Source organism: Mustela nivalis (genome assembly GCF_964662115.1).
Source record: "Mustela nivalis genome assembly, chromosome: 1".
Classification (NCBI taxonomy): domain Eukaryota; kingdom Metazoa; phylum Chordata; class Mammalia; order Carnivora; family Mustelidae; genus Mustela; species Mustela nivalis.
Window position 1 is genome coordinate 124,414,321 of NC_139020.1, and position 25,450 is coordinate 124,439,770.

Below are 25,450 nucleotides of genomic sequence, written 5' to 3' on the forward strand. Positions count from 1 at the left end.
TGATGTTGATGCAGATACCGGGTATTCATCCTTTCTGATGGCCGAGTAATATTCCATTGTGTATATGGGCCACATTTTTATCCATTCGTCTGTTGTAGGGCATTTGAGCTCCTTCCACAGTTTGGCTGTTGTGGACATTGCTCCTGTAAACATTTGGGGTGCATGTGCCCCTTCTTTTCACTGCATCTGTATCTTTGGGGTAAATACCCAGTGCAGTTGCTGGGTCAGAGGGTAGTTCTGTTTTTAACTTTTTGAGGAACCTCCACACTGTTTTCCTAAGTGGCTGTACCAGCTTGCATTCCCGTCAACAGTGTAAGAGGATTCCCTTTTCTCCACAATCTCTCCATCATTTGTTGTTTCTTGCCTTGTCAGTTTTGCCATTCTGACGGGTGTAAGGTGGTGTCTCAGTGTGGTTTTGATTTGAATTTCCCTGATGGCTAATGATGTTGAACATTTTTTCTTGTATCTGTTAGCCATTCGTATGTCTTCTTTGGAAAAGTGTCTGATCATGTCTTGTGCCCATTTTTTGATTTGATTATCTGTTTTTGGGTGTTGAGTTTGAGAAATTTTTTTATAGATCTTAGGTACCAGCCCTTTATCTGTAGTGTCATTTGCATATATCTCTCCCATTCCGTGGGTTGCTACTTTGTTTTGTTGACTGTGCCTTCTGCTGTGCGGAGCTTTTTATCTTGATGAAGTCCAAAAAGTTCATTTTTGTTTTTGTTTCCTTTGCCTTTGGAGATGGGTCTTGAAAGAAGTTGGTGTGGCTGATGGCAAAGAGGTAACTTCCTGCATGTTCTCCTCTAGGATTTTGATGATTCCTGTCTCACGTTGAGGTCTTTTATTCATTTAGGGTTTATCTTTGTGTATGGTGTAAGAGAATGGTCGAGTTTCATTCTTCTGTATATAGCAGTACAGTTTTCCCAACACCATTTATTGAAGAGACTGTCTTTTTTCCATTGGATGTTTTTTTCCAGCTTTATTGAAGATTAGTGACCATAGAGTTGATGGTCCATATGGGTTCTCTATTCTGTTCCACTGACCTGTGTGTCTTTTTTTGTGCCAGTACCATGCTGTCTTCGTGATCATAGCTTTATAATATAGCTTGAAATCAGGCAATGTGATGCCCCCAGCTTTGTTTCTCTTTTTTAACATTTCCTTGGCAATTTGGGGTCTTTTCTGGTTCCATACAAATTTTAGGATTGTTTTTTGTTCCAGCACTTTGAAAAATGCTGTTGGTACTTTGGTCCAAATGGTGTTTAAAATATAGATTGCTTTGGGCAGCATAGACATTTTAACAATGTTTATTTTTCTGATCCATGACCATGGAATGTTTTTCTGTCTTTCTGTATCTTCTTCAATTTCTATCATAAGTGTTCTGTAGTTTCTTGAGAATAGATCCTTTACTTCCTCAGTTAGGTTTATTCCAAAGTATCTTGTGGTTTTTGGTGCTATTGTAAATGGAATCGATTCCCTAATTTCTCTTTCTACAGTTACATTGTTAGTGTATAGGATAGCAACTGATTTTCTGTGCATTGATTTTGTATCCTGCCACATTACTGAATTGCTGTATGAGTTTTAGTAATTTGGGGGTGGAGCCTTTTGGGTTGTCCATATAAAGTATGTCATCTGCAAAGAGAGAGAATTTGACTTTTTCTTTACCAGTTTGAATACCTTTTATTTCTTTTTGTTGTCTGATTGCTGTTGCCAGGACTTCTAGTACTGTACTGAACACTAGTGGTGAGAGTGGGCATCCTTGTCATTGTTCCTGATCTTAAGGGAAGGGAAGGCTCTCAGCTTTTCCCCATTGAGAATGATCTTCGCTGTGGGCTTTTCGTAGATGGATTTTAGGAATTTCCCTCTATCCTTACACTCTGAAGAGTTTTAATCAGCAAAGGATGCTGTATTTTGTCAAATGCTTTTTCTGCATCAATTGAGAGGGCCATATGGTTCTGGTCTCTCCTATTAATGTGTTCTGTCATACTGATTGTTTTTTTTTTTTTTTGCCCACTTTAAAAATTGAGTTGTCTTTTTATTGATTTGTAGGAAGTGTTTTTAATATGTCATGTTATAAGCCCTTTATCAGATAAGTGATTTGCAAATATTTTTTCCCATACTGTGGATTATCTTTTTCAGTTTCTTTCTTTCTTTCTTTTTTTTTTTTTTTTAAAGATTTTATTTATTCATTTTATAGCAAGCACAAGCAGGCAGAGGGGCAGGCCCAGGGAAGAGGGAGAAGTAGACTCCCCATTGAGTAAGGAGCCTGACTTAGAGCTTGATCCTAGGACTCTGGGATCATGATCTGAGCTGAAAGCAGATGCTTAATTGGCTGAGCTACCCAGGCACCCCTATCTTTTTGTTTTCTTAATGGTGTCTTTTGAAGCACACATTTTTAATTTTGTGGAAATCCACTTTATAACTTTTTCCTTTTTGCAGATTGTGCATTGATGTCACACCTAACACTTTGCCTGGCCCAAAGTCATGATTTTCTCCTGTGTTTTTCTTCTAGAATTTTAGGTCTTATATATAAGGTGTCTGCGATCTGTTTTGAGTTAATGTTTGTACATATTGTGAGGTAAGGATCTAAGTAGTTGTTGGGTTTTTGGTTGTTTTTTTTTTCCTGTTTTTTTTTTTTTTTTTTTTTTTGTTGTTGTTGTTGTTGTTGTTGTTTTGCATTTGGATATCAAATTGTCCGACGTGATGTGGAAAATACTCTCCCTGTTGAATTATCTGCACACATCACAGCAATCAGTAGGCTGTAAATTTAAGAATTTCTGTGCTCTTTATTCTATATGATTTGTATGTTTATCCTTTGCCATTGCCACATTGTTTTGGTTACTATAGCTTTAAAGATGATTTGGAAATATGATAGTATAAGTTCTCCAAATCTGCTCTTTTTAAATAATTGTTCTGGCTATACTAGGTCCTCTGATTCCACAAGAATTTTAGAATCAGTAAATTTCTTTAAAAAGACACTGGCATTTTCATAAAGATTGCATTGAATTTATAGATAACTTGAGGTAAATTGTCTTCTTGTTGTGGCCTGTTTAACGTGGGCTTGTGTAACCTCAGGCTGTTAAGAACTGAGCTTTTTGCCTTCTCCAGCTGGCTAGCCTCTAAGAAGTCACTTACAGTGATCATGTTTCTGGGGTTCTGCATCATTCTCTGCACTAAATGGAGTGAGCACCCTTCTGTCACAGCATCTTCTGGTCTTCAGGGTAACACCGATGGAACTGAATGGAAGGGGAGAACTGGGCAGCCCCAGACTGGACCACCACAGATTCTCACTGTTGTTACCTGAAATTGAGCAGTTTTTCAAACATATAAATGCTTATCAAATGGTTTTATCTTTGATTATGAAAATGATTCATTTTATCAAAAGTTTGCAGGTTTATAGTTGCTTTTAAGGGAGAGAGTTTGCTGATTTCACTTGGCTGTGGCCTGAGGTATCTTCTTTTCCATGCCAGAGTCTTACTAACTAGATAATTTTGTATGAGAAACAGGTGCTACTTTGAGTTTATTACTAACTGTTTGTCCTGAATTTGGAACCAAGAACCATTGCTTCTTTGTGGAGTTGAGTGGAAATAGTGACTGGATCTAGTTGTTTTCTCTTTCCTGTTACATAATCTACACAGGTCATTTATAATTTGGGAGACCATTTTCAGTTTTATGTGATGTTCTGCTTCGGATACTTGCGGTTTATGACTAGGGTCATTTTGAATTTGTCAGAAGAATTGGGAGTCTGGTAGTATGCCCCTTTTTTTCCTTTTTAATACATTTAAACATAATTCTTTGTCCTTGCATTTTGACTTTCTGTAGGAGAATTTGAGTCTTAATCATGTATTACTCCCTTTTTTTCTTTAGATAAATGAACATAGTTCTTTTTCACCATAATATTTCAGCCTTCTCAGTTTTAAATTAGTATATATAATAAAATGGTTGGAGTTACACTTTTTTGGCGGGGGGGATGAAGATGACTGTACTGATTAATACCCGTAAACTATGTTTAATGAGGGTAGGGACTAAGTGTCTCTTATTCATATCTTTTTCCCAGTGTTTAATACAAAATAAACAGTATGATTTTGCCAGTACATGGTAGCATTACAGTGTTGTGTTTGGTTTAGGTTCTAAGGGTTTTAAGCCAAGTTTGTGCTTTTGGTGACTGATTTTCACATCTCTGTACCCTTTGGAGAGGAGGATAAGAAAGTGGACCAGAAACAGGTGCTACTGTGTAACCTCAGGCTGTTAAGAACTGTTTGGGAGAGAAGTACAGAATCAAGGAAGATTCTGGTTTGAGATAAAGGAATGGGGAATATGGCATAGAAGTGAAGCGGACTATTGAGTATTTTTCCATTTCCTGTAAGATAACGTTTTTTTGTTATCTGGTCTAGTGAGTTTAACCCATCTTGATTTTAATAGATTACTTATAATCTCATCTTAACTTCAGTGTATGAAATTGTATATTTATTTTACTAAAATCTTTGCTTTCCTCCTTTTTCCCTCTTAGGACATTTGCTACAAGATCCTATCGCACCCACCAACTCCACCTGCCAACATTATGTCTGCAAACCTTGTAAAGGCAAGAAAATGATGATGAAACCTTCATGTAGTTGGTGCAAAGACTATGAGCAATTTGAGGAAAACAAGCAATTAAGCATCCTAGTGAACTGCTACAAAAAACTATGCGAATATATCACACAGACTACATTGGCACGGGATATAATAGAAGCAGTCGACTGTTCTTCGGATATTTTGGCTTTGCTTAATGATGGATCACTGTTTTGTGAGGAGACAGAAAAACCCTCAGATTCATCCTTTACTTTGTGTTTAACACATTCCCCTTTACCTTCAACCTCAGAACCCACAGTTGATCCTCAAGCTAGTTTATCTCCAATATCTGAAAGCACCCTCAGCATTGCTATTGGCAGTTCTGTTATCAATGGTTTGCCTACTTATAATGGGCTTTCAATAGATAGATTTGGTATAAATATTCCTTCACCTGAACATTCAAACACAATTGATGTATGTAACACTGTTGACATAAAAACTGAGGATCTGTCTGACAGTTTGCCACCTGTCTGTGACACAGTAGCCACTGACTTATGCTCCACAGGCATTGATATCTGCAGTTTCAGTGAAGATATAAAACCTGGCGACTCTCTGTTACTGAGTGTTGAGGAAGTGCTCCGCAGCTTAGAAACTGTTTCAAATACAGAGGTTTGTTGCCCTAATTTGCAGCCCAACTTGGAAGCCACTGTCTCCAATGGACCTTTTTTGCAGCTTTCTTCCCAGTCTCTTAGCCATAATGTTTTTATGTCCACCAGTCCTGCACTTCATGGGTTATCATGTACAGCAGCAACTCCAAAAGTAGCAAAATTGAATAGAAAACGATCCAGATCAGAAAGTGACAGTGAGAAAGTTCAGCCACTTCCAATTTCTACCATTATCCGAGGCCCAACGTTGGGGGCATCTGCCCCTGTGACAGTGAAACGGGAGAGCAAAATTTCTCTTCAACCTATAGCAACTGTTCCCAATGGAGGCACAACACCCAAAATCAGCAAAACTGTACTTTTATCTACTAAAAGCATGAAAAAGAGTCATGAACACGGATCCAAGAAATCTCACTCTAAAACCAAGCCAGGTATTCTTAAAAAAGACAAAACTGTAAAGGAAAAGATTCCTAGTCACCATTTTATGCCAGGAAGTCCTACCAAGACTGTGTATAAAAAACCCCAGGAAAAGAAAGGGTGTAAATGTGGGCGTGCTACTCAAAATCCAAGTGTTCTTACATGCCGCGGCCAACGCTGCCCTTGCTACTCTAACCGCAAAGCCTGCTTAGATTGTATATGTCGTGGCTGCCAAAACTCCTATATGGCCAATGGGGAGAAGAAGCTGGAGGCATTTGCTGTGCCAGAAAAGGCCTTGGAGCAGACCAGGCTCACTTTGGGCATTAATGTGACTAGCATTGCTGTGCGCAATGCTAGTACCAGCACCAGTGTAATTAATGTCACAGGGTCCCCAGTAACAACGTTTTTAGCTGCCAGTACACATGATGATAAAAGTTTGGATGAAGCTATAGACATGAGATTCGACTGTTAAATCAGTGGGTCTTTAAACCTACCTCTGGTAGGGAAATAGCTACAGTTTCACGGCAGCTATGGTTTTGTTGGTTTAACTTGCCGGAGCTCCTGCATATAGATCACTTGTATCAAGTGTTTTCATTGCTAAGTTATATGTGTTAGTGTCGGGGAAATAGTTTGCAGATAATGGAGGAGTAACCCTACAACTATATGTCCTTAGTTCTTACAGAACCTCATAGTTTGAGAACAAATGCTGATGCAACTGATTTATACAAAATGAACTTTGGCAAGGAAAATAACATTAACCTCATTGTTTATGGTCATGCTTTGTGCATAATCAAAGTTTATGATTAAATGTAAGGAAGTGGTATCTAGTCAGTCCAAAAAGATTGTGCTGATTTTTTGTGAAAAAGTAGCCATTAGTTCAGGGGACTCAGTGCTGCCTTCAGATGCCATTGATGCTCCTCCTGTTGAAAAGCTGATGTGTCCAGCTCAACCTTTGTGCTGACATAATACCATTTCTGATCATGAAAATTGGCTACTGGTGTATGTAGCAGTTCTTAAATCAGCAGTATTATGAAAGAAAATTTGCCCCTCATTAGAATGTTGAAATCTGTCTTTTAAAGTGAACAAATTCTGTCAGGATTGCAGATGTTTAGCTGTTTATGCGATAAAGCCCTTCTGAGTTTGAATAACTTTTATAGTTAGTCTGACTCCTTTCTAGGGAAAAAAATTGGAAAACCTTCACTTTTAGCATGTTCTAATTAGATAAATGAAGTGGAGAAGAGCAGTTTTATTCTGAAGGTAATTGAATTTAGACTATAGGATATGACAGAATTTTTAAAAAATTATAAAAATTTTTATTTAGAAATTGGGATTTATTTGAAATAATTTTGAAATAATGCCCCCAAACTTACCCAGGTTTATGTGTTATATTTATTGCTATTGGCCACTTCTTTTTTTTGTTTGTTTCCTCTTACAGTTTCAAGACTTTATTTTGAATATGCTCCTTTTCTCTTTTTTGGGGTGCTATTCATTATGAGGGCTTCTTTATAGAGGCCAAATAAAAAAATGCATTTTTATGAAGCCTGTGCATTTATGTAGGTTTGAAGCTAGAAGGATTTTCTTTAGAATGCTCTTTTGCATGTAAAGCACAAACTGTGTTTCAGTTTAAATTCATGACTTCCCGTTAATTTTTATGGGAAGACAAGTGAGTTACAAACATTCTGTTGAAGGGTAATCTAGTCAGTTGCTTGAAAGAGAGCACAGCCCAAATAAAACAAGGACTGACTAGGTTGTAAAGAAACGACCTTATGATTTAAAAGAATTGCTGCTTTGACAGTGCTTATTTAAAGAAAAATACTGCTGGAAAATTTCCAATTTCTACTACATTCACCATCTCTCATGAGATCTGACATATGTTGAAGTAAAGTTATGTTTTGATTTGGCACACAGCATGTTCAATGATGGTTACTCACCTAGTACAAGACATGGAGAAGAAACCTTTGGACACAGAGCAGATGACACCTCCTTCTGTTTTGTAGTGTATCCTGGTGTCATTTTCTGTGAATGTGGTCAGGTAGAATTGTTTTGTTGTTGTTGGGCTTTTTTTTTTTTCTTTTTTTTTCTTTTCTTCTTCTTCTTCCTTTTTTTTTTTTTTTTTTTTTGTCTCTCTTGGTGGGGTGGGGGTGGGCTAAAGCCATAGGAAGAAAAATGTGATGTATGTGTCCAGTATGTACTATTTTGTTTTTGTTTTGCAAGAAGAGTTGAACTATTTTTGATAACAAGAGTAAATGGTGGAAAATGCTTCTTAGTTGTCTTGTCTTTATTTGCTTTCCAAATTTTGGAATTTTATTTAACTCCTCTAAGTGTTAGCAGTGTCTTATGAAACATGTATTTGCCTAAAGTTTGTAACAGTTTTGTGTTAAATCCAGATGCCCTGCTATATAAACTTGTAAATCTGTTCTTTATTCACTAATGATCACTGCAGAAATGATTAGAAATGAGATTGTACACATGGATGATTAGGATATATTTTGCAAATCTCCCAAACTTTCCTAATATTATGATCTTAAAATTCATAGAGTACTTTATTGCTTCCCAAGTTTGATAATTTTAGTTTTGTGTTTTTTGATGCATGGGAGGTTGGCAATATAGACAAATCGGAAATCATTAGTATGTGAGGGCCTTGATTGTTATGTAATATTGCCAATGGTTAATTCAGGTTGTTTTTAGCACAAGTTTCTCTTTTTTATGCTGGTATTCTCACTGCCACATTTTTGGAAACCTGTATTACACCTTAAATCTATCAATAAATGTTAGTTTTCTAATTCTATGTTGTAGAATACTGAGGAGTTTGGGATAGTATGCTCTTAATGGCCTATATTATATACATTTGGGGAAGAATAATTAATTACAGTGCCTTGATTTTTGCATTGTTTTTCTTTATACCATGAGTTATTTAGGAATGCTGACTAATGGCTAACTAGGGATGATTGAGAAATTATTACTGCAGTAACTGGATTTACTTTATCAGGATTTGAAACCATCAAAACAATAACAACTTCTAATATGACACATTTTCATTTGTTCTTTTGAGTCTTTGTTAACATACATAATCAGATGATAGAAGTGTCAGAACTGGTGATTTATACTTTTGGTTAGCTTTAGTAAGTCTGTGTTTCTGTGCAGAGCTATAATATGGTCCTAGGATAAAGAATTCCTTTTATTTTACTGTGATCTTAATATTCTTGAAACAATTCGTTGGTGATCTTGCTGAAGAAAAGTAAAAGTTTTACAACAGATGAAAAACAAAATTTCCTTTCCCATATCATAGGTAACAAATATAAAATGTTTTAGAAAATATTAAGTTTAAAGTACAGCATCAGAATCTAATAACTGGATGATAGTTTAACTTTTGTCCCTCCTTTCTAAAAAATTAGGTTTTAGGTACACAAATAACAATCAATTACACATTCTTCTAAAAGAATACATTATATATAAGGCTAAAAGTACATAAGGCTAAAGTCCCTCTTGATACCTGTGACCCTCTCATTCCCAGTATCTAGTCCTCTTCCTTATCCCCCCAAAGGAAAGAACTTACCAGTTAGATATTCCTTTATGATTTTCCCAGGGGTTCAAAGAATTATTCTTTGAAACTCAAGTTTGTTTGTGATGTTACTCTTTCAAACATAAAAATGAGGTGCAAGTGTGAATAACACCAAAAATGTGTAGTGACTATCTTAGTGAACATGGTTCATATTTGACAACTTGTCTCTTTATTTAGTTTTGCAAAAAGGGAAAAGCAAAAACAAGTTAAATCATGCAGGTTTCTCCACCCAAGCACACTTCATAACATTTCCAAAAGTTGAGCAAATGACTTACCTCATTTGATCAATCTAGAATTTTATAAACACTTTGAATTGTACACAATGACATAGATAAGATGCAGGGAAAATACACACAATTTTATTAGTTTGATTACATTGGCAATTAATGTTTTGGCTATGAAACCCACTTTTCACTGAATAGCATTAGGACCACAATAACCCTCAATTTAATTTTTATTATGCAGCCTGGGATGTTGTAAAAACTTTAAATTTCTAGTTGGGCAGGTTTATTTGGTGAGGTATTTACCAGAAAGTCCTAGTTCCTTGAAATTCACATTTCTTGCATTCAACTCTTAAGAAAGGACTACAGTGACATTTAACGTCTGAAAATATACTTTGGGTAACCTAAATTAAAATAGCTTTATCTTAAATGGAATGATACTGGTAGCTGTTACTTTTTATAATAATTACAGACTTTTAAACCAAATACAGACCAAAGTAAAAGCAAGAGGATTTCAGTAAGGAGACACAAGGTAAAAAGATAAAAGCCAAATAGTACCCAAAAATATCAAATATATATTGGAAGATTAATTTTTGTTGATGGAGTCTTTAGAAATAGTTTAGATCATTATGGTTAATAAAACCTTTAAACCATATCTGGCTTCTAAGCCAGTATTATCTTTTTAATATTTTATCTGAAATTTTTTTTTAAAAAGTGGCATTCTCTCCCTAGTAAAGAGTGGATGGAATAGATGGTAAATTTTACATATCACAAATATTTTTAATCCTAATTTACTAGTGTGCTTAGGTTATTACATGTGGTGTTTCCTAAAAATTTAGTCATTTTTTAAAGCTTTTAGTTGGTGAACTATTAGATGCCAAATTTTAATATTTATCATTTTCTGTTACCATGAAGTAGAGGATTAATTCTGATCATGAAAAGTAAAATGGTAGGCAACAGAGGATACTGAAAACAACAACAAAACCCAAACTTATTGTACCAGTTGATGGTACATTTCCTAAATAACACTTATCTCTACTTTTTGCCCACCATAGCCTGATTATAGGTCTGATTATTTAATTTTTTTAACTTTAACATCGGTTAGGAGGAACAAAAGCAGGGTGACAAGGGATACTGTTCTGACATTTAGGACTTGTGGTTAAAGCAAAAAACCCAGGGGAAATGGTGAGGACTTTGACATGGATGTTAGTTTCTTGGGGGTTTCTTCTGCTTACATTATTAATGTCCATTCTTTTTCATAGCTTAGTTTATCTTTAAGGACATTATAGGATTTGGCTGCACTGTGGCTTGCTGAAAAAATGTATAATTCTGTAATGAACACATCTACCTCTACAGTACAGATGAAAGTGTCTTCCTTTATGGGTGGCATCACTTTTTTTCCATTTTTATGATAAATATTGAGGTGAGAGAATATTTGAAATTGTTCTTTTCAATATGAAGGGATTGAGGCCTTAACTGTTGGCTTAGTCTAATATTCAGTGATGAAAGGAATACATCTAGTAAGAATTTTCATGTATCACTAAGTCTTCACAGGAGGCCTTCTAGTAGGAAGTACAGATGGGATATCAACTAATTTGGAGATTAATAAGTCATTCAGTAATTCTTCACAAATGTTAGACAAGTTAAAAGGAAACTTTTTTCAAGTATGAGTCAAATTCTGTAATTAAATGTTTTTTTCATCATATTTCATCTAAGATCCACAGTCAGAAAGGGGAGAGATTATTCAGAACTTGCCAGCAAGGTTGGAAGGCCCAGTGGTTACAATACCTGAGGATGTAAAGTGACTAGCAGTTTGGCAGGTCATTGTGAAGTTACATTAAACCAAGTAAGTTCAAGATCTTTGAACTCCTCCAGTACACATATTTAAAGTCTCTTGAGATGTTTTGGCAGTGCTTTTATTAAGTCACTTCTGGAGGCCCTTAACTGCTTTTTTAAAGTTCCAGAATATTTTGACTCAAGTTTTCTGCAAGTGAAGGTTTCTTCTGGGCTCCATAGGAGTCCTGGGGGGCCTCAGAGATGCTGGACAACAGAGGCAACACCTGCTTTTGTGCAGAGAACTGTGCTTGGCACTGTCCTCGATAGATCCTTGGTACATTCAGGGGTGAAGAGTGCCAATTCACACTTCGGAAGGTGGTGTATATCACTATTTGTTTGGAGAAAAAGCTGTACCAAGAGGTCTGAGGCAAGTTGGAGGAGTCCCCCAAATTGAGTATGTGTATCCAGACCTATTAAAACGTTTTAAAGTTGCTAGTGCAGATACATACTTGCCGAAATCAAAGCCTTTAAAAGCAGTATGCAAACTGGAGCATCTCCACAAGAAAAAGACATTTAAAACATGTATCTCATGTAGACACTGGCTGCTACTCTTCATCCACTGACTGAAGCTTTCCACATTTTTCTGAAAGGTCTGAGGTTACTATTTTACTTTTATTGCCTTTGTTTCCAATTTCAGAGGGAGAGACAGTTTCCTCTGTTTCATAATCTTCAAAGGAGCTGAAAGAACAAGCAAAAGTGAGTTACTGATTTTTTTTTTTTTTTAAATATGTCAGCGTTTGGGTAGGAGTCAAATATGACAAACCAGGGACTGAAGACCGCCAGCTTACAAAAAAGTGCCCTCAGCTGCTAAATGACAGCTATAAACAAGCCATGCTGGAGAGAAAATGCTACCATCTAGAACAGAAAACCTATTCTCCCTGTTCCTTAAAACTCAAGTTCATGTTAGAATTTGTTGAAAATATGCTGTATCTAGCTTTCCCTAGGAGCGTTAGTGGGAATGAGAGTGTATTATGGATGTGGCTAGATTGGGGAGGGTTTGAGGTCCAGAAAGTACAAGCTTTACATGAATGCCTTCCATTGATGTGGCTTCCATGCAGTGGGGAACATTCTCACCCCTCAACTTGCTCTGTAGCTTCCCTGGTTTCCAAGAAGTACATTTAGGTGTGCAAGTATATACATAGAACAGATTAAAGCCAATTCATGATTTCCTTACATTCTTTACAGAACTTCCTAGCATATCTCCTTTGCTTATTCTCCTTAGAAATACTGATATCTCCTGAACTCCATCATCTTCACCCTCAGCTATACCTGAGGGTGGCCTTATTAAGGGACAACAAAATACTTGATCTAGTGGGAATGAAGGCTGCTTGAAATATTAAATTGATAAATATGCTGAGGCTACATCTGGACCCAGAAAAATAATACATAATAATTACTGTCTGTTACAGTATTTGGTATCACCAGCTTAATCTTTTCATCCTTTTTGAGGACTTTACATACTTCTGGACATATAGTCCCTTCATCAAAAAGATACCAAGGTTGTCTAATGGGGAAAAATATGGTAAGGCAGGTGTGTCCAGTAGTAGAGGTAATACCTATTCAAATTCCTAAAACATTTTTGAATAGAAGTTAGAGAATGTTAAAAAAAAAAAAAAGCCTATCTAATATTTGGAAAACTTACCCTTGAGTACCAATTTTTGATCCTATCAAATAGTATTTACAACTTCATTTTGCAGAAATATTCCATTCTATACTTAATTTGTTTCTACTCTTTCCCCACCTCTTTGAGGTCTCAGTGTAACTGGCGTCTCCTGGATAAGGAGGCACTAGGGAGGGTACTGCTTTAATGGAAATGAAGCAGGGTTGATGGTTGAGCCTCCATTTCTGGAACAAAATTCTTAAAAAATTAGTTAGCAATGCAGTTATCAGTTACTGTGACTGCTTATTTCCTGTCAGGAGTGGAAGACAATAGCCCACACTTACTGTCTGAGCTCTCAGGATCTTAAACATCTCAGAGAAGATCTGCGAGTAAGTTAGGCCTGAACTGAGACTCATTCAGTAAATATGTGAGCTCCTGTTCTAGGCATGAGCCAAATGTTATTTCACCATTTCACAATGGTGACAATTACAGAACTAGCCCCTTCCTCACAGCGCTTGTACCCTAATGGAGGCCATCTGGAATAATGGTAAAGTGGTTAGCCTTAGAGCATGGGCTTTGGAAAAGACAGGTTCCAATCTCAGTTTGATTACTTGATGTGATTTTGGGCATGTTACTTAATCCCTCTGCACCAGTTTCCTCAACTAATGACTTAATAGCAGTTCCTACCTCTTATGAAGGTCAAGTGGAGATTAAATCATAAACTCTTGGAAAATGTTAGGTATTATTCTCATGATAGAGAATGCTGGGGCTTACTGGAACATGATGGTGACATCTAATCCTATATTGGGGGGAAGAGTCACATATTATGTGTGTCATTTGTGAATAAAATTTTTACAAAAGAGTATTTTTTCCACTGTAGCCTCATACCAGAAGTGGGATTTCTAATAATGGATTTGATCCAATCTAGTTCATTAAGCTATTCCAATGCTCTATAGGTTGGTTACAGTGGAATGCTACCCTTGTACTTTTAAGGGCACCAAGAACAGTACTATTATGCATAGAGACTTTGGAGGAGTCTTCTGGATTGAGGGAGTTCATTCAGAACCTTTTTTAGAGTCCTGGAGACTTCTACTCTGTCCTAGTGTTTCTCAAATAGGGGTGATTTTCCCTCCTGGGGACATTTGGTAATGCCTGGATGCATATTTGATTGTCACAACTGAGTAGGTCCTCTTGGCATCTAGTGGGTAGAGTTCAGGGATCCTACCTATATCCTACAATGTGCTAGACAATAACTGACAGCAGAAACCCTGCTCTAACTCTTGCACCTTCAATGTTAGTGCATCCCAGCATTCTGGATTAAGCTGTGCTTGTTTTCTACTTTCCTGGATGGTCAGTCTTTCTTAAGACATGTTTACCTGTGGTTTCTAAATGTGTATGCCCAGCCTCAGCCTCTTTATAACTTGGAGACTGCCATGTATCCAACTGCCTCCTCTCTAGCACTTCCATTATGGCAGTATATACAAAGCTGAACTCCTCTTTCCCACACACCTGGCTCTACCATAATCACCCAATCCAGTGACCCCAAATTTCTCTTCCTTTGCCGTCCCTTCTTCAAATCCAGCCAGTCTCTTCTACCTTTTATAATAATACATGAGCACAATTTTGCCTCTTCCTCCCTGTTGCCACTGATTGAGTTCAAGGCACTGTATTTTCATCGCTTGGATTATTGCAGTAGTGTTCTAACAGCTGATCTTCCTGTCTTCACTCTTGTCACATACCCTTTGCTGTTGCCATACCAGGCTATTTACCTTGTCCAAATGGTTTATGGTCTTGGGATCTAATGCCACTGTATGTGTTCTTTGGTGGCTTGCACTGTCCTTACCCTTTCATTAACTTGTGTTCATCTTTTTTTTTTTTTAAATTTTTATTATTTTTTTATTTGACAGACGGAGATCACAAGCAGACAGAGAGGCAGGCAGAGAGAGAGAGGGAAGCAGGCTCCCGGCTGAGCAGAGAGCCTGATGTGGGGCTCGATCCCAGGACCCTGGAATCATGACCTGAGCCGAAGGCAGAGGCTTTAACCCACTGAGCCACCCAGGTGCCCCTGTGTTCATCTTTTAATCTGAGATGGCATTAAAAGTTTTCCTGATTCCTAATGCCTGAATAACCATCGTTTTTAAAAAATTCATTTAAGTAATCTCTATATCTGATACGGGGTTCATGACCCTGAGATCCAAAGTCATACACTTTTCCAACTGAGCCAGTCAGGTGCCCCACATCTAGCAATCTTTTTTTTTTTTTTTTTTTTTTGGAAGCATTAGAGAGGAGAAGGTCAGAAGGAGAAGCAGACTCCCCATGGAGCTGAGAGCCCTATGCGGGACTTGATCCCGGGACTCCGGGATCATGACCTGAGCTGAAGGCAGTCGCTTAACCAACTGAGCCACCCAGGTGCCCCAGCAATCATTTTTAAGTAGACTCCACACCCAGCATGGAGCCCAATGCGGGGCTTGAACTCAGGACCCTGAGATAAAGACCTGAGCTGAGATCTAGTCAGACACTTAATTGGCTGAACCATTCGGGTGCCGCATTAAAAATCTTTCAAGTTTAAATTCCAGTTAACATAAAATGTAATAGTTTCAGGTGTAGAATATAGTGATATTCATTACTTTTGTACAAAACCCAGTGCTCATCATGGCACATGTACTCAATCCCTACCACCATCTCTTATATACATGTCTGCAAGGCTTTCCTTATTTGTCTCCCTGCTTCTGTTCTTGTACCACTACTGAAGATTACTATCTTCAAAATATGTAAGCGGGATTATATTACCTCGTTGTTTAACTCTTTCAATAGCTTCCCAAAGGCTGGCATGATCTGTCCTCCGTGAATCCTTCCAGCCATATCTTCCTCTGTTTCTTACTATATTTCAGCCATACTAGTCTTTTAAAAATGTCCTCAACACATTTTTTCTTGCCTTGGAGCCACTGCATATGTTTCTCCCTCTACCTAGAACATTTTTGCTCCCTGCTTTTTTTGGTAACTATTACCCTTTCAACCTTTAGGTTCTCAACACCTCAGGAATTTGCTCAGCACCCTAAATCTCCATTATTGGTTCACTCTGTTTGTTTCCTTCACAATTATGTAATTGTCTTTCCCACTTGACTATGAAGTGTCCCATTTTCCAACTCACTAATTTTCTTGGGCTATATATAGTATAAAAAACTGATGTCCTGATGCTCTTTGTGAAATGATGTGTCAAGTTGTCAGGAAGGCTGGAGTAAAAAAATGGTGAGGGTGCAGAAGTCTTGAAGTCACTGAAGTCAGAATGGTAAGAGCCTAAAACTTTGTCCTGTTCTCTAGACCACTTCTAGGTTTACTTATAAGTAACTGGGATTCTTCTGGGCACAAATGAAGATTATCTTACTAAGTATTCTGTTAACTAAACTGGCTATTTTTGAATGAGTAGCAGGGTCAGAGGATTGAAGCAGAACTCCTAGGGTTCACAAATAGTTCGCTAGAAAGCCTAGGTATACCTAAGTATACCTAGGTAATATCTAAGTATTAACATGGTGATGTTAGCCTAAGGTATTTTTGCTAGCAATAGGTTGCCTTTAGAAACTTGTTTCTCTAAGTAGTTTTTCCCTCTTAGATGAACAATTTCTGGGCAAAAGTATTATGGCTGGTTCTGCAGATTTCCTGAATAAACAGAAATAATGACTGGCATGTATATGGTCGGAAAAAGGATTTGTGTGGTTTCAGGGTGTTGTCTGGGAATGTGGTTTGATTCCATTTTTGGGATTCTACTTGCAGGGTAAAGGGATATAGTATTTGATTTGGGGTTTGTCTGAGGAAATTAAGACATATCTTGGCCATAAGCACAGAATAAAATGTTAAATAGTTCCTTAATTTGGAGTCTATAATGCTTTATAAATAGGAGAGGATGAGTCTTACCTTTATACTTTTAAATCTTAACTCACTTAGGTAAAATGGATTAACTGAAACACCTTTTAGAAGTTGGATATTTGCTTCAGTGCATTTCCTTGTTGACCTCGTTCAGTAACTAGAAAATCTTTTGTTTCAACTCTTGTTAATATGTACATCCACTTAATATGTACATCCACTTTTTTTTTTTAAGATTTTATTTATTTGACAGACACAGTGAGAGAGGGAACACAAGCAGGGGGAGTGGGAGAGGGAGAAGCAGACTTCCCACTGAGCAGGGAGCCCAATGCAGGGCTCGCTCCCATGACCCTAGGATCATGACCTGAGCCAAAGGCAGACACTTAACCGACTGAGTCACTCAGGCGCCCCACTTTCTTGTCTCAGACTTCATTTTTGATCTCTTGCAGTTCCCTAGGGTCATGAGCCATCAGTTGTTTATTCTTATTTAGTTTGCGTGTAGATAATATGAAAATTTGAGTTAAATACATTCTAATTATATGAACTTGAAGGGAGGGTTAGGGTTTCACTCATTTTCATTACTAACCACAGTGCCTCGCACTGAGTAAGTACCAATGAATCTTTATTGAAATAAATTAAAATTGGGCTTTGTCTTGTTATGTTGAATCCAGGAAAAATGAAAACATATATTAAATTCAGGTCTGTATAAAGGTGCTGTTTACTGAGCACTATAAAACATTCAGAACTGTTCTACTTGTAAGACTGTAACTCATGCTTTATAGTATTAATTACATCATTCCTTCACCTCTTACGCCCCAATATATATACACATTACCTTCCCTTTCCCTCATTATTCCTGCTCCTCTGTTAAATTCTTCCACTTTGTTGAGGATAGTCAGGCTCCATACAACCCCTTACTCCACACTACTGCATTCCTAGAAGATGATCTGGTGGGTTTGGGGCTGGCCTTCTTTACTACAGCACCTTAATTTCCAGTGCTGATGGAAATTAGTATGTAACTCTTACAAAGAGTAATTCATGTAAGTTTGTATTTAATATAAAGGAAAAAGCTACTTTTAAAAACATTCAGGGGTAAACAGTTCTATTTTCTAAATGTCCAATAATAGAGAAATTGATGTGAGCTATTGCTTGAGAGAACACTTCTAAAGCATTAAAAGTCATGTTTTTGAACACTCTAGTAACATTAAGCATCAAAAGAAATACACTTAAAGTGTAAATAATGGTTATCTCTGGATGAACCAAGTGAGTTGAATCTCTTTATATTTTCCAATTTTTCTGCAGCAAGCCTCTGTTTCTCTACTAATCAGATAAAGAGTCTCAGAATAAAAAAAGGAAATTGTTTTTAATCTAGGTTAATCAAATGTAAAGCTGTTGGTAAAATACCAGAATATCCTGTAAGAAATATTTTTAAGATAATGTGAAGGTTTTTTAAAAAAGATTTTATTCATTTATTTGAAAGAGCATGGGAGGAGGTAGGGTCAGAGGGAGAAGCAGACTCCTGTTGAGCAGGGACACCCATGTGGGGCTTGATTCTGGGACTCCGGGATCATGACCTGAGCCAAAGGCAGCCACTTAACCAACTGAGCTACCCAGGCACCCCAATAATGTAAAATATTCTTAACTAAAAAAGTAAACAGGTATTTGTCACATTGGCAGAAAGGTTTGATTATTGTAGGTCTCAGTTTCCTAAGGTAGCAACATGGAGGACTCTTTAGCCTGCTTTATGTAATTTTCTTATTGCAGAGATCATAAGAGTGTTAATTATAAATAAGTTTAGCATCCTAACCTGCTATCTTCATATAGGAGGCAGATGAATTGGTTTATGTAACTGGTACCCTATCTGGTTTCACCCAGGACCATTCATTACCTTGAATTCATACAAATGATGTTGTATGCTGTGATTATGTTGTGTGCTAGTTGTGATAATTCACAGTGTTTACAGCGTCAACGTTTGCAGTCTTTCTCACTCATATCTGGAGTTATTGCTCGGTTATTCTTGAAGGCTTAAGTACTAGCCTTGAATTTGGCAGTACAGCTACCTGACACAAAGGCTACCTATGAAGTTTGTTAGATGGTAAAGTAGATGGAGAATTTCAAGTTGTTTTTGGAGGGTCAAGTTGTCTGGAATCCTGAAGTTTATCCTTATAGTGAGGTGGCTGCTGGGACTATTGCCTTCTTTGCCAGTAAACATTTGCTAAGGATCTCCTACATTCCTAACATTTGCCAGGTGTTACAATTAAAAGATGAGTAAAACAGTGGTCTTTGGTGGTACCTGAGTGGCTGAATCAGTTAAGCAGGTGACTCTTGATCTCAGATCAGGTCTTGATCTCAGGGTCTTAAGTTCAAGCCCTGTGTTGGGCTTCAGGCTGGGCATGGAGCCTACTTTAAAAAAAAAAAAAACAAAAACAAAAACGGCAAAACAACAACAGCAGCAAAACAAAACAAAAACCCAAAACCAAACCAAAAAACCATCCAAACAAAAAGCCAGTGATTTTTGCCCTGAGAAGCCCAGGTTCTCATGGAAATAAAAAGAGCTCCATTTTTTTCCAGCATTTATATGCTATTGTTGGATACATTATATATAATTCTCTGTATATTTTTGTTGTTTATGCAACATATTTACTGTGTGTTGAATGTGAGCCATGTACTATGCCCTGGGAAAGAAGAGAACAAGGTAGGTCATGGAATGGTAATATTACAGCTGATTAAATTCTAGTTCAGAGAGGTTTTCTAATGTGGCCAAGATCACAGTAGTAGTAGTAGTAACAGCCAGTGTTTATTGATTGCATAGGTACTTTCCTAAGGGCAAAGTATAAAGATACTATACACATTGTCTTAATTCTTAAAACAGCTCAGTGTGGCAGGTGGTATCCTCATGGTGTAAGTAATGCTAAGGCGTGGATGCCTGGGACTGCACAGCTAGTTACGTGACAGAGCAAGGATTTGAAATTATTAGGTTCGTCTAACTCCAAATTCCATGCTTTTATTTTTTATCTCTTTCCATACAAGGAGTAGTAATGATAGTAATAGCTACTATTTATCAGGTATCCACTATGTGCCCAGTGTTTAGATATATTATCTTAGATTGTCACAACCACCTTAGGAAGGTTAGTTGCTGGAGTCTTCTGAAACTGAGCCTCAGGAGTCAGATAACCTGCCCAGCTGGTGAGTGGTGGATAGAACCGGTTCTGTCTGTCTCCTTCCTAAGCCTCTGCTCTTTCCATAGTAGCAGTTCTTCCATGTTTGACAGACTCACCCTGATGTATCTGTAATTCTTCTTGAGATAAAGCCCTAGGCGGTGTAACCTTGGGCTTCTGGGTCTGGCCTTGCTTTTGAATGTATCAGTCAGCTATTAACAACTGTAAACCGGTCTTCCTTTTCCTTTGACATTCTAGTTCTCACTCTATAGGCTGTTGTAAGCCGTCTCTCCCCTCAGGACCTCATCACTCACATGTGCTCTATGGAGGCCTTATCTTATCTCCTACAACATGAGAAGAGGAGTATCTAGCAGAAGCCTCTCATCTACACTGCTCGAATTTCATTACAGCTGGTCTCTGCATCTCCTCTCATGGCCCCTCCCCTTTTCATCTGTCTGCATCCCTTTGCCTCTCCTCTCTTTCTTCCAGGCACACTGCTGCCTTCTCCAAGGACAACAACTGGAAAAACTGCTTGAGTCAGTTGTTTATTCTCTTTAGCTGCCATCAGTTGTTCTTTTTAGACCAACAAACTTCTAAGTGTTTATCTTGCTATCTGTTTTCTCCTTCCTTTTTAGCAAGTTACAAAATAATATGTAGTATAAATTCCATTTTTGTAAAACATTATCTCTTTGCATTGAAATGTCTGGAAGGGAAGATAGACTGCCTGTCTCTGGATGGTGAATTTTAGATGCAGTTTTTTGTTCATTATATTTTCTATCTCTTCTGCTGTGCATACATACCATCTATGTATTACCTATTTAGACACATTACCTATGTAAACAGATAGGGAGAAAACATTTTTCCTATTGAAGAATTACATGCTTATTTTATGAACCTTACAAATTACAGACCAGTAAAAACAAACAAACAAACAAAAAAAACAATTATTTGCAATCTCAGAGTTAACAGTTTATAGCCTTATATTTTAGCTTGTATATCAAGATGTACACATTTGTAATAATGAAATATTACAATTTTCTAACGCCCTCTTATGTTTTTGTGTAAACACAAAATTTCAGTGTTTGCAAAATGTAACACATCAATACCATGACTTATTTAACCATTCTATGTTACTTTTGAATTTTTTAATTTTAGAATGACCAGTGACCAATGCCAATTGTTTGGATAGAACAATTCTATCCAGACTTCTGATTATTTACAAACTGGAATTGTGAGTCAAAGGGTGAAAATTCCGGCTGTTGCTACATACTGTCAAATTACATTCCAGGGAGTTTCGGCCAATTTGTTTCAACCATCAATATCTGAAAGTGTTTGTCTTATTGCATAGTGAGTCTTGAGTGAGTTGTTATTGCAGTGTGCTTCCTCTATGGGAAGCAGTTAAGATGGAATACTACTCAGCCATCAAAAAATGAAATCTTGCCATTTGCAATGATGTGACTGGAACTAGACAGTATTATGCTAAATGAAATAAGTCAGAGAAAGACAATTACGATATGATCTTGATGATACGTGGAATTTAAGAACCAAAACAGGATCACAGAGGAAGAGAGGAAAAATTAAAATAAGATGAAACCAGAGAAGAAGACAAACCAGAAGAGACTCTCAAACATAGAAAATAAACAGGGTTGCTGGAGGGGAGAAGAGTGAGAGGATGGGTCAAGGGTAACTGGGTGATGGACATTAAGGAGGGCACGTGATATACTGAGCACTGGGTATTATATAAGACTGATGTATCACTGACCTCTACCTCTGAAACCAATAATACTTTATATGTTAATTGAATTAAAATTAAAAATAAAGCAAAAAAATTGTGTGTGGGGGGGTTTGTTTCTCTTAAACAGAAAGAAGCAAATAAAATATTTCTGAGGATTTTTCTAGTGGATTGCAGGAGGCTAGATTTACACACCTTTTAAAGAGGCCCCACGAATGGTTCAGTTTGCCATATCAATGTTACAGGGAAGTGATAATTCACGTCCTTATATTTAAACATTGATTTTAAGTTTTGAAAAATTTAAACATTGATTTTAAACCCTCTGAATCTGAATCTGAAAAAAAAAAAAAAAAAAAGCAGGTAAGATACTTTATTTGCTTCTGTCTGTTTTCCCTGCTTAGGGATCCTGTCTGTGTTCATCAATATCCGATAATGCTTAGTATACAGTAGTAATACACATACTTATTGAATTAATATTATCTTTAACATTATATTTTAAAAATAGCTGTCAATTTCATACGCTAGAAATTTTCTGACTCTTTTTTTCTTACACGTTCTACTGAAATATAATTTACATATAATTCATTGATCTTAAGTGTTCAGTGTGTTTTAGTAAATTTTTACAGTTGTGCAGCCAACACCCCATTCTAATTTTATAACATTATTTCATCCCTCCATTCGTCCCTCCTCTCCTTTGTGCCTGTTTGTATTCATTCTCATTCCTGGAACTAGGCAAACACTGATTTGCTTTCTGCTGTACAGTTTTGCTTTTTCTAGAAATTTCTTACAAATGGAATCATATAATACGTAGTCTTTAGTGTTTGGCTTCTTTCACATAGAGTGATATTTTTGAGAGACTCATCCATGTTGTTGCATGTATTAGTTCTTTTATTTATTGAGGTATAACTGACATACAATGAATTGCTCATACATGAAAATTTGATTTTTTTGTAAAAGCATTTTAACATTCAAGATCATGAAGATATCCATTCCCCTTTTTCCCAACCAAAGTCTATTGATGCCCCTATATAATCACTGCTCTTCTCCCAAGGTAACCACTAATCTGTGGTCATGACAGATTAATTTGCATTTTCTAGAATTTTAAATAAATGGAATCAAGTGGGTTATACTTTGTCTATCTTCTTTCACTTAGTTTATTTTGCGATCCATCCATACTGTGTTTATCAATAGTTCATTCCTCTTTTATTGCTGAGTATCATTCCATCTTCTGGATATACTGTATTTTATCAATTCACCAGTGTGAATTTTGGGTAACTATGAAAAATGCTGCTATAAACATTCACGTACAAGTCTTTGGGTGAACATTTTTCTTGGGCCAGTTCCTAGGAGTGGAATTGCTGATTCATACGATGAGTGCATTGTTTACATGATAACAGGTGGCTAAACTCTTCTAAAGAGGCTATATAACTTTACATCCTCATCAGTTCAATGTATGAGGTTCCAGCTTCTCCACTTTTCCACATCATTGTCAACTAGTGGTTTTAGTTGGTCTAGTGGCTGTGTGGTAGGTCTCACTGTGGTTTTGGCTTTCTCCTAATGTCTAACAATCTTTTCATCTTTTCATGTAACATCTTTTCTGTAACTATTTGCTGTTTGAGTCTCTAATTTAGTTGTGTTTATTTAGATCCTTTGTCTGTTTAAAGGTTAGGTTATTGGTTTTTTTATTATTGAGTAGTAAAAATTCTTTACATATTTTGGATATAAGCCCTTTATCAAGCTGTTTTGGGAATATTTTCTCTCAAACTTTTCATTTACTTAATGGTGCTTTCTGAAGAGCAATAGTTTTTAATTCTGAAGGAAGCCCAATTTATTTTTTTAATTGCTCTTGCCTAACTCAAGGTCACAGTGATTTTCTCCTGTTTTATTCTAGAAGCTATAGAGTTTGTGCTCTCACACTTAGGTCTTTTATCCATTTTGAGTTATTTTTGCATACAGTATGAGATATGGATTGGGGGTCTTTCGTTGGGTACATGGATATCCAATGATTTCAACATCATTTATTCTGCAGTGGTTCAAACTTAATTGGCCGTCCATATTAGGGTCTATTTCTAGAGTGTTTAACTGATCTATTTTTATACATGCCAATGCTACAATGTCTCAATTATTTGGTTTATAGGAAAATTTGAAACCAGGCAGCCCAAGTCCTTCAATTTTGTTCCTTTAAAAAAAAAGTTTGGCTATTCTAGGTACTTTGCATTTCTACATAAATTTTAGGATCAGTCTGCCAATTACAACAGAAGCCTGCAGGGATTTTAGTAGGGAATTTGTTAAATCTGCACATTTGGTGGAACTGACATTTTAACAGTACTTAACTTTCTAATCCAATTTAGGTCAGCATTATTTTTGCAGTTTGCAGTGTGCAAGTGTTATAGTTCTTTGGTTATATTTAATTCCTAAATATTTTGTTCATTTTCATGCTAATGTGAAGAGAATTATTCTTTTTATTTTAATTTCCCTACTGGACTGTTCACTGCTAGTATATGGAAATAAAACTAATTTTTGTATATTGAACTTGTATTCTGAGATCTTGCTAACTACTAGCTCATTAGTTCTGGTAGCTTTGTGATAGAATCTGCTTCAGGTCTTTTATTTGAAGTATTTTCTGCTTCAAGGTTACATAATCTACAAATAGTTTTACTACTTCCTTTACAATCTGAATACTTTCAGTCTTTTCCTTATCTTACTGCAAAACATAGAACCCTTAGTTACAATGTTGAGTTGAAATGAATAGAAACATCTCTACTTTGTTCTTAATCTCAGGGGGAAGGCATTCAATTTTTCACTGTAAGTATGTTAATTGTAGATGCCTTTTGTCTAGGTAAGGGGCCCAGGGAATGGGGCGCCTGGTGGCTCAGTGGGTCAAGCCTCTGCCTTTGGCTCAGGTCACTATCTCAGGGTCCTGGGATGGAGTCCCACACTGGACTCTCTGCTCAGCAGGGAACCTGCCTTCCCCCCTGCCCCACCGGCTACTTGTGATCTCTCTCTGAGTCAAATAAATAAAATTTTTTAAAAAGGGGGGGTGCCCAGGGAAAAAGATGGCAGAGGAGTAGGGGACCCTTTTTCAACCAGTCCCCTGAATTGAGCTGGATGTCTACCAGAGCATTCTGAATACCCACAAAATGAGCCTGAGATGTAAGAAGAGCTATCTGAATCTCTAAAAACAGTTTGGTCTCCAGGGGTCTCCAGGATACAGTCACTTCTGCTCTCTCAGAGGATATGGGGAAAGCTTCCAGGGAAAGCTGCCAGAAAGCAAACTCCCCCCGCTCCCCTGCCCCCCGCCAAAACCGTTTTTCTCTGAATCCATCCCCCCCACAACAGGGGGCAGGGCAACTCTGCCCAAACAGGATTGCTTGAGCAACAGCGCAGCAGGCCGCTCCCCCAGAAGACAGGCCTGAGGAACAAGAGGCCGACAACCCTAAGGTCCCTATAAAATAGCTGCATCTTCCTGGTCAATAATTTGGACTCTGCACAATCCCTCAACTGCCCCTCAGCAGAATGACTAAGAGGAGGAATGCTCAACAAAGGAAAGATTCAGAGATTGCAGACTCTGCCACAGAACTAATGGATATGGATATAACCAAGATGACAGAAATTGACTTCAGAATAACAATTATCAAGGCGATATCTACACTTGAGAAAAATATTAACGACAATATAGAATCTCTAAGAGCAGAAATGAGATCTAATCAGGCCGAACTTTAAAATGCTATGAGGGGCGCCTGGGTGGCTCAGTGGGTTGAGCCGCTGCCTTCGGCTCAGGTCATGATCTCAGGGTCCTGGGATCGAGTCCCGCGTCGGGCTCTCTGCTCAGCGGGGAGCCTGCTTCCCTCTC

At 37.3% G+C, this 25,450-nt stretch overlaps 2 protein-coding genes across 8 annotated transcripts in view; one reads left to right on the forward strand and one right to left on the reverse strand.

Moving 5' to 3' along the window:
• MSL2 (MSL complex subunit 2) overlaps window positions 1-7,886 on the forward strand; it is a 40,342-nt gene extending 32,456 nt beyond the window's left edge. For all 4 annotated transcript variants that reach the window (XM_082690881.1, XM_082690884.1, XM_082690882.1 and 1 more), the window contains one exon: window positions 4,508-7,886. In XM_082690881.1, coding sequence (XP_082547007.1) covers window positions 4,508-6,099 — 1,592 coding nt within the window. In that variant the 3' untranslated portion in view covers window positions 6,100-7,886. The remainder of the gene's footprint in view (window positions 1-4,507) is intronic.
• A 1,449-nt stretch (window positions 7,887-9,335) lies between these two features.
• The window catches only part of PPP2R3A (protein phosphatase 2 regulatory subunit B''alpha), a 199,353-nt gene continuing 183,238 nt past the window's right edge, over window positions 9,336-25,450 (reverse strand). For all 4 annotated transcript variants that reach the window (XR_014300574.1, XM_082690862.1, XM_082690861.1 and 1 more), the window contains one exon: window positions 9,336-11,924. Coding sequence is in view for 3 of the 4 variants with exons in the window: in XM_082690862.1 (XP_082546988.1) it covers window positions 11,792-11,924 (133 nt within the window). In the remaining variant the exon portion in view is untranslated. The remainder of the gene's footprint in view (window positions 11,925-25,450) is intronic.